General features: G+C 31.6%; 2 protein-coding genes across 2 annotated transcripts; both read left to right on the top strand.

Annotated features, from left to right (window-relative positions):
- Positions 1-5,110: 5,110 nt before the first annotated feature.
- On the top strand, positions 5,111-5,848 carry LOC139890495 (putative germin-like protein 2-1). Its single transcript, XM_071873370.1, has 2 exons — positions 5,111-5,222; positions 5,313-5,848. Exons 1-2 carry the CDS (start codon positions 5,111-5,113, stop codon positions 5,846-5,848), a joined length of 648 nt encoding a protein of 215 aa, XP_071729471.1.
- Positions 5,849-6,559: 711 nt separating this feature from the next.
- Positions 6,560-7,292, top strand: LOC139890494 (putative germin-like protein 2-1). Its single transcript, XM_071873369.1, has 2 exons — positions 6,560-6,671; positions 6,757-7,292. Exons 1-2 carry the CDS (start codon positions 6,560-6,562, stop codon positions 7,290-7,292), a joined length of 648 nt encoding a protein of 215 aa, XP_071729470.1.
- Positions 7,293-15,002: the final 7,710 nt, after the last annotated feature.

Here is a 15,002-nt window from a genome sequence, read left to right as displayed (position 1 = left end):
GAATTTGATTATATATATATATATATATATATATATATATATATATATATATATATATATATATATATATATATATATATATATATATATATATATATATATATATATATATTACATGGATCAAATGTGAACTTTTTTTTTGATTGAGAACCATGAGAACTCTGGCGGGTGAACAAAAAAGGAGAAGGTCGAGCAAAAAACGATCAAGTTTGAAAGAAAAAAAAGAAGGGCGACAATTTTTGGTGAAAAATGCATTTTTGGCTTGGTTCTACATTTTGATATTCGAACAAAAATCGACTAATTCGAACGATTTTTGAGCAATTCGAACAATTCCTCGTTCTACATTTTTAATTCGAACAAAAATGGGAGAATGTAGAACAATTTTTGAGCAATTAGAACAATTCTACAATTTTATATGCATTTGCTTTGTTTCTACAATTTTTGTAGAACGACATGTTCTACACTCATTTTAAACTCATTTACATCGATTTTCTTTAAATTAAGTTCAGGGTTTAGATTTTAGGGTTTTGGGTTTAGATTTTAGGGTTTAGGGTTTAGATTGAGTTTTTTTACACGAACGGTTTAGAGTTTAGGGTTGAGGGTAAACCCTAAACTCTAAATCGGGCTAAATTTTAAAAAAAAAAAAAGTTGATTTTGATGTAGAACAAGTGTATGTCTAGCAAAAATGGGAAAATTCGAACAAAAATGGGGATATTAGAAGTTTCGAACGTTCTACATTTTCTAATTCGAACAAAAATGTGGATTATTCCTTGACTATTTTTTAGCTATTCTAAGTTAACTGTATTTGGTTTTGTATTTCCTTTTTATTTTGTAAAAACTAGAACATTATATGAATAAAAATAAATTAATCAAAAAGATGAAAATTCAACACGATATAAATTAATGAACAAACAAAGCCCAAATATTAATTTGGTCAATGTGGGATGATTAATTCATTACAATACCCACTCTCACATGCTAGCTTGGAGGACGAGAGCGCCTAAACTTATAAGCAACCACCTAAATATTAATTTGGCCGATGTTACAGATTTCTTTAGAAACGGAAGACTAACAATAGCTTAAACCAGACAAACACTGTGTGATTGTAACATCCAATTAAATTAAATTATTAATTTATTGTATATTGAATAAATGGCCTATTTCAATAAATAATTTTCTTCATCTCACGATCATATCCTAAAATTAGAATTTTTTTAGAAAAACTAAATATTTCAAATAAATTTATTTATAATCCGTTTAGTTATATAATTATTTTTTCTAAAAAAACTAAATATTTCCTAAAGTAGAAAGTTACTAGGGTACGTAACGCAACGCACGGTAATCAAATACATTTGACTTGGTTCAATGTCCCAATTTACGTTACTCCCATCCATACCGTCCAGACATCCGCCCAAGCCGCCGCTCACTGGGCGCCGATGGCAGCGGGCCGCCTAGGGGGCCGCCTAGGCCATCGCCCTCCTCACCGTGCTCCATTTCGTGCTTTTGTGTCATATCTCTGGACGGATGAATCGAACGTTTGTGGACTCCAACGGTCAAATTTTTGATCGTTGGAGATTAATATATTTCTTTTTTATTTCTTTTCTCTTTTAAACTCTATATATACACACATATTTCATATACATTTCATACAAACACATCTCATACACATACATTTCATACTCAACATCAAAACTATCTCAAATTATCAATCATTTTATAAATTAAAATGAATCCAAATAACTCAAATTTCGATCTCGATATAAATTTGGTATTAACGATCTTGAATACCACAAATAATCGAGCGCTTGAAGATCTCGCAAGACTTGGTCATTTAGATGAGTTAAACGATGATGAAGAAGTTGAACCCGTACCAAGGGCACCTAGAAGGTATTTATTTAGAGATCGTGAAGGCCGCACAAAAGCTTTATGGAATGATTATTTTGCCGATAATTGTACGTTTCCAAACGATTATTTTTGTAGACGTTATCGAATGCGCAAACCTTTGTTTCTTCGTATATGTCAAGGTATAATGAATTTTTCCCAAACTCCGATTCCTGAGTATTTTACTTATTTTCATCAAAGATGTGATGCTTGTGGGCTATTTGGTTTTAATATTGTTCAAAAAGAAACATCAGCCATACGTCAACTAGCGTATACTGCGACGGCCGATCTTTTTGACGTGTATTTGCATATGGGTGAACAAACCTCATATGATTGTTTAAACAAATTTGCAAATGTATTTTTCACCTGTACGCAACAGAATATTTGAGAAAACCAACTGCACAAGATGTGCAACGTTTGATCACTAAACATGCTCAAATACATGAATTTTCGGGGATGTTAGGAAGCATTGATTGTATGCATTGGAGATGGAGAAATTGTCCGACACGTTGTAAGGGTCATTATACACGAGGTGACCATGGTTACCCGTCAATTATGCTTGAAGCGGTAGCGTCTTATGATGGATGGTTTTGACACGCTTTTTTTTTTTGGTACCGCGGGATCAAATAATGATATCAATGTACTTAATCAATCTGATTTGTTTAACGACTTATTAGCCGGCGAGTCTCCACCGTGTACATTCACGGTGAATGGGTGTACGTTTGATAAGGGTTATTATTTGGCGGATGGAATTTACCCAGAATGGTCCACACTAGTTAAGTCGTTTAGAAATCTGATTGATCCAAAACAATCAAAGTTCAAGAGGTATCAAGAATCGGCAAGAAAAGATATTAAACGAGCATTTGGAATTCCTCAAGTTCGATGGACGATTGTTTAACATCCGGCAAGACCATATTATATCCGAAAAATTAGAAGGATTATGTTAACATGTGTGATATTAAATAATTTGATAACCGAGGACAACGGCCGTGCATTTTGTGGACTTGAAGAGAATTATCGTCCGATTCGACGTGCACAAGGAACATTCCAAGAAAGGGTTGACGCGCATATCCAGGCGGACGCGGAATTAAGAGATGTGGCATTCATCGACTACTATGAGATATGCTTGTAGAACACGTTTATAATCTTCCACCTAATTATCGAATTCGACATGATCCAACAAGAAATTCAAACAATCAAGATGAGGCGGGACCTTCATACGTTAACGATGACGAAGACGAATACTTATTAAGTGTTTATGTAATTTTTTTTTTTAATTCTATGTTTTAATTTTAATTATTTGTAATGTTTTTTTTAATTATCAATGAAATTTTAGTTTTATGTTATTAAATATTTATTATTTATATTATATATAACTAAATTAATATTATTTTTGAAAAAATAAAAAATTAAAAAATTAAAAAAAAAGAAGAAGAAGGAGGAGTGTCATGGTTGGGAGTGTTTAGTCCTGAGAAGGAAGTGGGAAGGAAGTGCTGATGTGACGCTGATGACTAAGATGGAGAAGTGTCTCCATTGGGAGCACTCTTATACTTGCACACTTAAACTCCTACCATACCTCTACCCTTGGGAAAAAAAGGGCAAATGACCCGAAAAGGTAACCTATGTTGTCAAATTTAACAATCAAGGTAACCCCCCAAAAAAGATGCCCGGAAAGGTTTTTAATTTTAAAAACTTCGGAGAAAAGGTAACATCGTCAAATTCATTAACGATAGTCAGTCAAAATTACACAATTGGTCCCTAAACTTTGTTAAAAGATTGCACCAATAACCTCTTCATCATCTTCAATCCCAATCTTCGTCCTCTTTTTCAAAACATAATTCCATTGTACATTCAAACCCCCAAGATTAACATACAACATCAACATCAACATTATACCTAATATAAAGAATTTAAAACACACCAAACCCCTAAAATTGACATACAATCGATGGTGGTGCAGCAGCAACAACCACATCCACCCACCACCGCCCACCACTGCAAATATTAATCTCAATCTATGCTTATAATTAAACTAAACATATAACATGAAAGTGATTCTAAATTAGATTACTAACACTCGACACTAAGAATTAGGATCCATAACAATCTCAAAAATTCTAATTCGATTGATAGAAATCAGTTTTACTTTTTGTTCTCAACTTTGACTCGCGAATCAAAGATCGAAAGGAAGAAATACAACCTGAAATTTTGCGGAAACATTCATGAAATCATTGCTAACACATCTGCAATTTCAGTTTTAATTAAATGTTCCTGGATTGTTCCGTAGATCTATTCGTCCGTGTTTTCGGTTAATGAAGAACGCGATCTGAAACTTAACGAATCTGAATCTAAAATTATGTTTGATGATTAACGAAGGTTTGACTGATGTTTAGGAAGTCAGATCTGGTTTTAGTTATTTGTTTAATCATCTAAAGAATGAATGCAAAAATCCATGTAGGTTGCAATTAAGGATGAAGATGAACTTGAACATATTTTGAAACTCAGTTTTGATTTCTATTTTTAATAAACGATGATGATGATCAGGCGATTTGATGAATGTGAACGATGTTAATACTTATGTGGATCGATGATGATGATGATGATGATGATGATGAAATTATGATTATGATTATGATAATGATAAATAGTTATTTAATTTTTTTAAGGAAGATGATACATGGACTTTTGGTGCAACGTCTTTAAAAACTTCAGGGACCAACTATGTATTTTCAACTAACGATTGTTAATGAATTTAACGAAGATTACCCCAATTTTAAAATTTTTGAACACGCAATCCTTTTCTTGAGCAAAAATAAAATTGAAATACTTTTCGGGCTTATGCGATTTGGGGTTACCTTGATTGTTAAATTGAGTAACTTACGTTACCTTTTCAGGCCATTTACCAAAAAAAAAAAAAAAAGGAAAAAAAAAAAAGAAGCATTTACTTAAATATTGTAGTGCATCTGTTATCTGTTATATCAAAATAATAAATAAATAAAAGAATTGGTTGCCATCACAAACCATCGCCTTCAATCTTCTTTTAAGTTCATGCACGTCTTACATGACGATTTCAATTATACACACAACGACCGTGCGTGGGGTCTTTTGAATCTATTACTATATCGTTTTGCTAAATCGATTGATTATCCGATTGATTGATTGATTGATTGATTGATTAATAATCCTAGATTCTCAACCCGTTTCATCAATTTGGATCCATACATCTATCATGGATTTTGTTTTGGTCTCATTAATGTTTCTAGCTATCGGTTTCTCTTTGGCCATCGCGTTGGAGCCTAGCCCCCTTCAAGATCTTTGTGTCGCCGATTTAAAGGGTCAAGGTACGTTCTTTATATAAATTTTTTCTTTTTGAAAAAATAGTGATTTTTTTTCCGATTCAATGTTGTAATCAGATTTGTTTATGAAAACAGTATTCATGAATGGATTCGCATGCAAACACCCGAGTATGGTTCATGCCGATGACTTTTACTTTGGAGGGCTACACATGAAGGGAAACACGTCAAATGCACTTGGGTCGAAAGTGACTCCGGTTTTTGTGACCCAATTGCCCGGTCTCAACACTTTGGGTATATCATTGGCCCGTATTGATTACGCCCCATTTGGGGTCAACCCACCTCACACACATCCTCGTGCGTCAGAGGTAATAACGGTCTTGGAAGGGAGTCTGGAGGTTGGATTTGTTACGTCTAACCCTGAAAACCGTCTGATTTCTAAGACATTATGTAAAGGTGACGTTTTTGTTTTCCCGGTTGGACTCGTACATTACCAAAAAAACAATGGAAACACGAATGCAATCGCGATTGCAGCTTTAAATAGTCAGAACCCTGGAGTGATGCCAATTGCAAATGTGATTTTTGGTTCAAAACCGGATATAAAAAAGGATATACTTGCCAAGGCATTTCAAATTGGTGAGGATGCTATCGCTAATATTCAACGCAGGTTTTAGGGTTAAAGGGATCGAAACAATGAAAACTGTGTTGCATTTTGAATGTATTTCTTCAGTTCATTATATAAAAAATGGTAATTTGTGTGCAGAGTTTCCTGTTTTTGTAACGTCTATTGAAATGAAATATTTGATGGGGATGGACTTGATTAATGGAAAGCGAAGTGGAATTAGATACAAAATTCATGTTATCGTCCATTGTAGGAATAACTTAACATTCATGAATCGCATTCAACATTTATATAAATATAAATAGCTTACATCGTAAAAGGTCTAATGTTCAAATCTCACTAGCAGTATATATAGAAGCGGTCATGAAAAAGGGTTGGAAATGGTCGCAAGATAACTCGGTTAGACTGCGTACATTTGATAAAAGTTTAATTAGTTTCCTCGAGTAGCCTGAACAAGGAACACTTTGTCTGTTAACCCGTTTACATTCGCATTGTATACCGTGAATATTGGATGTGGTTTACGTTTTCGGCCATTTGTTATTAGCTCATGTGATTAGATGACAAACAGAGTGTCTATTTAACTATTTTATTAGCCTGCTTCATGCATGACTGTTTCAATATTTCACAGGACGGCATTAATTAACATTCTTCTTCTACTTAATCTTTCATTTCTTTATAAATAAGCAGTCTTATACAATAACTCTATCAAATCAAATATCAACTAACCTATCCATCAACTAATTTCACAATCTCTTATCCATCAATGGCTCGCGTTTTTAGCTCGCTTGCGGTTCTAGCTCTTGTTTTCTACATGGCCATGGCATCAGACGATAATCCTATTCAAGATTTTTGTGTTGCGGATATCAACAGTCAAGGTAGTTGATTAATTAAGATACTCTTTATTCGTTATCTTACATTTTTTATCATGTTTAATTAATCAATTTTTCTTTATTATACTAGTTTTGGTGAACGGAAAGACTTGCAAAGACCCGAGTTTAGTTCAAGCCGATGACTTCTACTTGAGTGGACTACACGTGAAAGGGAACACGTCGAATGCACTTGGCTTTGGTGTGACCCCAGTTTCGGTGACACAGTTGGCAGGACTCAACACTTTAGGGATCTCAATGGCTCGTATTGATTACGCACCATTTGGGATCAACCCACCTCACACGCATCCTCGAGCCACTGAAATTTTAAACGTTGTGAAAGGTAGTCTTGAGGTTGGATTTGTGACATCCAACCCTGAAAACCGTCACATTACTAAAATCTTAAAAAGAGGTGACGTTTTTGTTTTCCCCAAAAACCTCGTACATTATCAAAGGAACGTTGGAAAAGTGAATGCAATTGCGATTGTAGCATTAAGTAGCCAGAACCCTGGGGTAATCACGATTGGAAATGCGGTTTTTGGTTCGAAACCAGATATATCGACTGATATTCTTGCTAAGGCCTTCCAAACTAGTGACGACGTTATCACTAATATTCAGATGAAGTTTTAAACTCTAAGCAGCAAATTAAAGATCGATTTTTGTTAGCTTTGCATTTTTGTTTGTATCTTTCATATTATTTGTTATTTCTGACATTAAAAGAAATTTATTTGCATAATTATATTTTTAATATTATAATTTAGTTGTTGTTAACAATTAATAGTGGTCTAATGCTACTACAAACTACATAATTATGAAAGAGTAGAAAGTAAACAGAGTAAAGAAAGAAACACTTAAGATAAGTGTATAAGTGTACTAGAAGGTGCTTTTTTTTTCTTTTTTTTTGCGAAAATATATTTATATAGCAATAGATCATAAGATCAGGTGAGTACAACATTGAATGAAACAGCAATTGAAACGGATCGACAAAAGATCCGATGTACTTGAACAAAACAACCGTCCACAGCACACTTTGAAACCACATCGACACTAACCAAAACATTGATAAATAAACACTACATTGACGACAAACACCACAATGGACCAAACAACCGTCCACGACACAATCTGAAACCGAGTAGCCATAGAATGAAATCGTCCACGGCACTAGAAGGTGCATGTTTACAAGTTTACATTCATAGTGTATTTATACTACAAAATAACGATGTAAGTACTATTTATTTAGCTTAAAGTAAAAACAAAATAACAAGTGGTGTGTGTAACATGTACAGTAATTCTTATTCCTCTTCTATATTGTATGTTTATACTGTGAAACCTTAAAATCAAGTTTGCTGTGACTAGGGATGTAAATTAATAGGCTTAGTAGAAATGTTGTTCTCTTATCGCATCACATGTGATATACGAGATAACGATAAATTTATCATATTCGCGAAATTACATAATTACCCGTTAAATTGTTATATTTTATTTTTTACTCTCACAGTCTTACTTTTTTTTATTATCTATAGTTTCTATTAAAATCCTATAATGATGTTGTCATTATTAACCTAACTTTTTTATTAAAAAAATCAAAAAATAAAAGAAAAAAATTTAAGCATAGCGGTTTATGTCATTAATCTAAATAATTTTGATTTAAAATTAAATCTTATTAATTAATTATTTTTATTAAATCTTATTAATAATTATTTTAATTATTAAATTTAATACTTTTGAATAATTTTAATTATTTATTTTGAATTGAGTACGAGAATATATAAAAATTCGGCAGAAGAAACCAATTTCAAATTTATATTTTAATTTACACTTTTAAAATAAAATGACAACCAATATTATGTCTTATGATTGGATATGGATTGTTTAATATGCATTTTAGGTATTTAATGAAATGTTCACTGACGACTTTCTTAGTCGGACTCTATGGTTCCACGGGTCATTAAACTAAATGACTTTAGCATTTACGTTCACTTAATACCTAAAACATATCATTAAACTGTTTCGTTTAAACAAACCAGTGGTTCCACGGGTCATTTCACTAGTTATATTATATACTTTATTTAAGTTTCATAGCAAAAATATAAGTCCTAATTATTAACTCAATCTATAAGCTTTTAGCCTCTATTACCAGCCAATAATATATACTAGTTAAAGACCCGCGATTTCGCAGGTTTTTTGAATGGTTAAATCATTTATTAATACCATATTATATTGTACTTGTTATTTTGCTTTGAATTTGGTTATCCAAACAATCTAACAATAGAAAATGATCAATATGAAGTTGATGTTTTCATAAGAATACTATTTAATATATTTATATTGTCAATTTTTTTTTAATATATCGAAAAATAAGATTATACAAACATAAGATCATACATTTTAGTTGTTTAGTTGCAACTTGTGTTGAATGATAAGATCTCTAGCATATTAAAATTACCATCATTCACCGATTGACATATCATAAAGTTCAATTACATATCAAACTATTCAATGGTTACTAAGCTACCATAAGTTATATCTTAAAGTGTTTAATAATTACATGTCTAAGCATCAAAATAGAAAGACACTAAATCCATATTCATTAACACTTCTACACAAACTAACGAACAACCTGCAGAATCAAAAGACTTTGATACCGAAACAAACTGTTACACCGGGTGAGTTCTGTGATGATCCGGAAATTTCTGACCAAATTTAAACTTAATCTTTAACGTTTCTGACACGATAAGCAAAGTCTATGAAGTTGAATCCTAAAATTCTTGAACTATTCAAATACCCTTCGATTGTTCTCAACGATTCGCGAACAAATATATGTAAATAGATACATATATATACTATAACTTGAAAACATAACAAAGTGTTATGAAAACGATACTGTGCATTAACCTTATTGGTTTGATTATCTGATTGATATATTTAACTACGGAGTTAAAAGATTATGCCAAACGATTGAATTAAAAGATATTTATTGAGTCCCTTAAAGATTATGATATTATTACGAGTCTCTGTTGTGAGGTCCAAGTTGATTTGGGAAATCGTTCATTTTTAACGATATTCAAAATAAATGGTAAAGTGTTTGTTTAAATAACGTAATTTGGAGACATACAATAATAAGGAATATTAACTGTTGGAATTAGATATATGAATAACTTGTGATATGTATTTTAAAAAGTATATATTGATATTGAAAATATATAAAATATAATATTAAACTGGTCATAAAACGAATTGTTATTATATATATATTAACAAATAGCGAGACAATGATTTATAGAAGTAAATGACCAAAACACTCGAAAGTTTAATATATACTTTGAGTAGTATAGTTTAGGGATAATTTAAGGCTATATTTTGACAAAGGTACGTGACACGAAACGTAAAATGCAAGTTTTCTAAGCGTACGAAAATGCGTTCGAGAAACCGGAACCGGGACATGAGTCGAGTGATGATGTACGACTTATCGGAACAAAAATTATAAGTCAACTATGCACGTGAATTTAATATAATATATAATTAATTATTTAAATTAAATATATTATATATATTATATAAAAATATTGCGACAAGCTAAAAGTTAAAAAATTGTGAGCTGGATTTTGGGGTCATGCGATCGCATGAGAAATAGGCATAAAACCCATGCGATCGCATGGGGTTCAGTTTCAGCAAATGTACTATAAATTCTCCAGTTTTCTACGAATGTTTTTCACACACGTCTGTATCTCTACTCTCTATATTTATATTATTAGTATTAATATTATTATTATTATTATTATTATTATTATTATTATTATTATTATTATTATTATTATTATTATTATTATTATTATTATTATTATTAATATTATTATTATTATTAATTCTAATATTATTATTAGAAATATTAGTTGTAATATTAATTAGTATTATACAAAAAATACTACGACGAGGTCATAAGCGTGTCACTTTCAAAATGGGTTTTCAAGCGGGATAGAGCTAAGGAAACTTTGGGTTATAGCTATGATGTGACGATCTCTCCAAATCCATATGGACGAACACGTCATTCATCGATTTCATTGCGAGGTATTTGACCTCTATATGATACGTTTTGTAAACATTGCATTCTTTTGAAAAGGCACACCATAAATGAATATTTAAATCAAAGGTTTTCGACATCTGATGATTTCTACATATAGACAATCACCGTAATATAATAGTTTACAATGATACTTCCGTTGACAATGCAGTCAAAATAAGATACTTGGTGATGATTTGGTGAATGCAACGTTTCCTTGAAAAATATGTCATGTAAGACTCCAGGCACATAGCTTGTCTAACATATAAGCAAACAGCGGAAGACTTCTAGGAACCTGAGAATAAACATGCTAACAAGTGTCAACACAAAGGTTGGTGAGTTCATAGTTTTAGTGTTTCGCATAATTTGTATATAAAAGTGGATCACAAGATTTCAGTTGTTTCATCCAGAAACGTTTATCAAAATATTCTACGAAATTGAGCACCCTGGTAACTAAACTTAACGTATATATAATTTGTACCCTTTGTATAATCATCTTAATAATACACGCAAACCAACGTGTACGCTTCTCAAATAGCATACGTCCGTTAAAAGGCTAGTGCTCTAGCTCGGACGGGGATATCAAGCCCTATGGATCCATATACTACTACTCGCGTCCACCAGTTCTTATAACTGGCAGTTACTAGTTACCAAAGCTAAGGTATTTTCGGTTCAAACTCAGTGTAGAATTTAGTATGTGCTTGTATCCATTGCGTTTAAAATAAAGTGCGTGTATTCTCAGCCCAAAAATATAGATTGCAAAAGCAATTAAAAAGGGAGCAAATGAAACTCACGCATATAAATATTGTAAATCAGTTTATAAAGCATTTTCATGTATTCTCAGCCCAAAAATGTAGAGAGTAAAAGGGATCTTATGAAACTCACCTTAGCAGCATATAAAGTCGTTCACCAAAATGTGACTGAAACTCGGATTACCAAATAACCGTAGATCTCAACCTAGAGAACATATGTTGGTCAATAAATGTCTATCAAGCTAGGTCAGGTCATAGTGTATCATAATCCTAATGCTCGAGATTGACATACAAAAGTTATCCAAAGTCGTTTCAAAAAGTCAATTTTGACAATAGTTCAACAAAACGAGACATACCTTATATAAGGAGTCATTTACTCGGTTGGTAATATTTAAAAGTTCACTTTATCAATCTCGTAAACAAGTTGTTTAAATCTTAATTGCATATTCAAAAGCAATTTCAATTAACGTCAATCATAATTCAGTTGATCATATCTTTTAATCCGTTCATCGAAACTATTCGGTGTCTAAATGAAAAGTTATTGATTTTTCGCCAGCTTTCCGAAAACATGTATATCATATACCTTTTACCAGTAATATATGTATTTAATTCATGATTCATTATAAACTGTTTAATGACGAAATTTAGCATACAAACATGTATAAATATATATACTCGAGCACTAGACATGGATACACAATTAATGTATAAAAGATAAAATATAAATGCTTACGTATCAATATTGTGATTCAATATTGCAGAAAAGTACGTAGACGCAACATAGATGATAACAGTAGGTTTGACTTGTAAATAATACCCATGAACATTACCCATAACCTCCATAGCTATAACCCATAATTTCCTTAACTTTATCCCGCTCAAAAACCCATTTTTGAAAGTGACACGCTCATAACCTCGTCGTAGTATTTTATGTATAATACTAATTAATAATATTAATAATAATAAGATTAATAATAATATTAATCTTAATAATAATAATAATAATAATAATAATAATAATAATAATAATAATAATAATAATAATAATAAATAAAATAAATACGGAGTAATATATAATTTAGAGAAAGAAGTGTGAAAACTGAGCAATTTATAGAACCTTTTCTGAAAAAGTACCCCATGCGATCGCATGGGATTTGTGGTTCAAGGCCATGCGATCGCATGGCCCTCTGATCCAGCTCACAAACTTTTAACTTTTTGTTTGTCGACATAATTTTATATAATATATATAATATATTTAATTTATATAATTAATTATATATTATATTAAATTCACATGCATAGTTGACTTGTAATTTTCGTTCCGATGACTCGTACGTTGTCACTCGACTTATGTCCCGGTTCCGGTTTCTCGAACGCATTTTCGTACGCTTAGAAAACTCGCAATTTACGTTTTGTGACTCGTACCTTTGTCAAAATATAGTCTTAAATTATCAATAAACTATATCATTTAAAGTGTATCTTAAACTTTCGAGTGTTTTGATCATTTACTTCTATAAATCATTGTCTCGCTATTTGTTGATATATAATAACAAATCGTTTTATGACCAAGTTAATATATATTTTCAACATCCATAAACACGTTTTAAATATACGTCGCAATTTATTCATACAATTAATATTCCAACTTATCGTATATATTCAAATAAATATTTAAACCAATAAGTTTAATGTACGGTATTAAACAATTAAAATGTTGTTACGTTTTCAAGTTATAGTATATATATGTATCTATTTACATATTATGGTTTGCGAATCATTGAAAACAATCGAAGGGTAATTGAATAGTTCAAAATTTTGAGATTCAACTTCATAGACTTTGCTTATCGTGTCGGAAACATTAAAGATTAAGTTTAAATTTGGTCAAAAATTTCCGGGTCATCACAGTACCTCCCCGTTAAAGAAATTTCGTCCCGAAATTTGCGTGAGGTCGTCATGGCTAACAATAAAAATGTTTTCATGACGAATATGTGTTGATAAATAGAATTTTTATCACCGTTGAATAATATGGATAAAACAATCCAATTACTCGAAGTGTATGAGAGAAGTTATCGTAATAGAGTGAAATGAAAGAATAGAGATTCGTCTTAACTTTTGACGTAGTTACGATTGATTTCCGGAATTGAAGGAATAGAAAATCTTCATAATCTAAATAAGATTTGATTCTTCGGAATTTGCGGAAATTAGGATTTTCTTTGATTAAATGCGTATCTGCCTCGATTGCTATGTCTGATATTTCGCTATAAATTGACCTCTTCCGTTTCATTTATTTTCAACACTCCTATAATCTTCTTTCTTATTTCATACATCCCAATAGATTGTGAAAATGCTTAATCCAGTTCCGATTCTTGATATTTTCCTGGCTATCGTATCCTTCATTCTTCTTTTTCATCTGCCACCAGAGGAAGTTATTTTCTTCTACTAGTACCTTGGGGTTATAGTGTTTTTCATTCTCCCGTGTCTTTATATTGCTATACGCATTGATATACACGGTTTGTAATTTCGGGGTTGTTATCGGGCTTTATATTCTCTATTATATTTCGGAGCTTCATGCTTTCGTTTTCTCTTCCCGACCTTAAGTCAAGCGGATAATGGTCCAGAATTCGTAGGTATGAAGTTTCAGATGAACATAACTAATGTTCTAAGAAAGAAATGGTAATAGCACAATCTGACTTGTCAAATTACCAGAATACCTCAAAAAAGACCGAATCATTAAGAAAATATTTTCTTGATATTTTTAGAGATTATATAGAATGAAAGAGTTATGTAACATGGTTCATGATGAGGGTATGATCTGTGAACCTTTATCACGTTTCATTAGAAACTCAGCATAACTTACTGTAATATAATCACGTTGATCAAGTGTCATTATATTATACTAACTCATGCTTCAATTCCTAACATTACTTCAAAACATTTATATTTTAAACTTGAAAGTTTCAGAATTTAGAAACTAAAATAGTTTATTTTATGGTGTAACACAGATATCGTAAGGAGAAAATTGATTTTTGATAAGAATGATTATGGAATTATCTCTAGAAATATGGAGGATATTTATAATGAAAGATACGATGATATCTTAGAATTTCTAATATCAGAGGATGATGAAGAATATTATCCGCAAGGGTTTAGATTCGGAAGCAAGGTATTCGTTAATGGCTTCAGCAGATACTGAATCATTTGGATTCTTTGAAGACAGGTTTCGTCCTTGGGATTTATCCACAGCCTCTTTCATACTTTGCTCAATCCGTTTTCCAGTTCCAAACTTTCTCTTTTTCTGAGCTTTGCCAGCACACTATCCTTTATCATCAAACTTTTTACTATTAAGGTCGTTTACAGTTTTTGCTGCTTCATCAGCATTTTTCAAGATTTCGAGAACTAGTTCGTAGTTTAAGGTGTTTTTCAGAAACTTCACATTCGGAGTAAATAAGTCTAGGAGATAGACATTATATGTTTATATATAACTGTTGGCGTAGAATTGCTGCGAAATTCGAAATACTGATTGCT

Source organism: Rutidosis leptorrhynchoides, chromosome 2 (assembly GCF_046630445.1).
Source record: "Rutidosis leptorrhynchoides isolate AG116_Rl617_1_P2 chromosome 2, CSIRO_AGI_Rlap_v1, whole genome shotgun sequence".
Classification (NCBI taxonomy): domain Eukaryota; kingdom Viridiplantae; phylum Streptophyta; class Magnoliopsida; order Asterales; family Asteraceae; genus Rutidosis; species Rutidosis leptorrhynchoides.
Note: the sequence above shows the minus strand (reverse complement) of the source record. Positions and strands in the feature narration are given on the sequence as shown.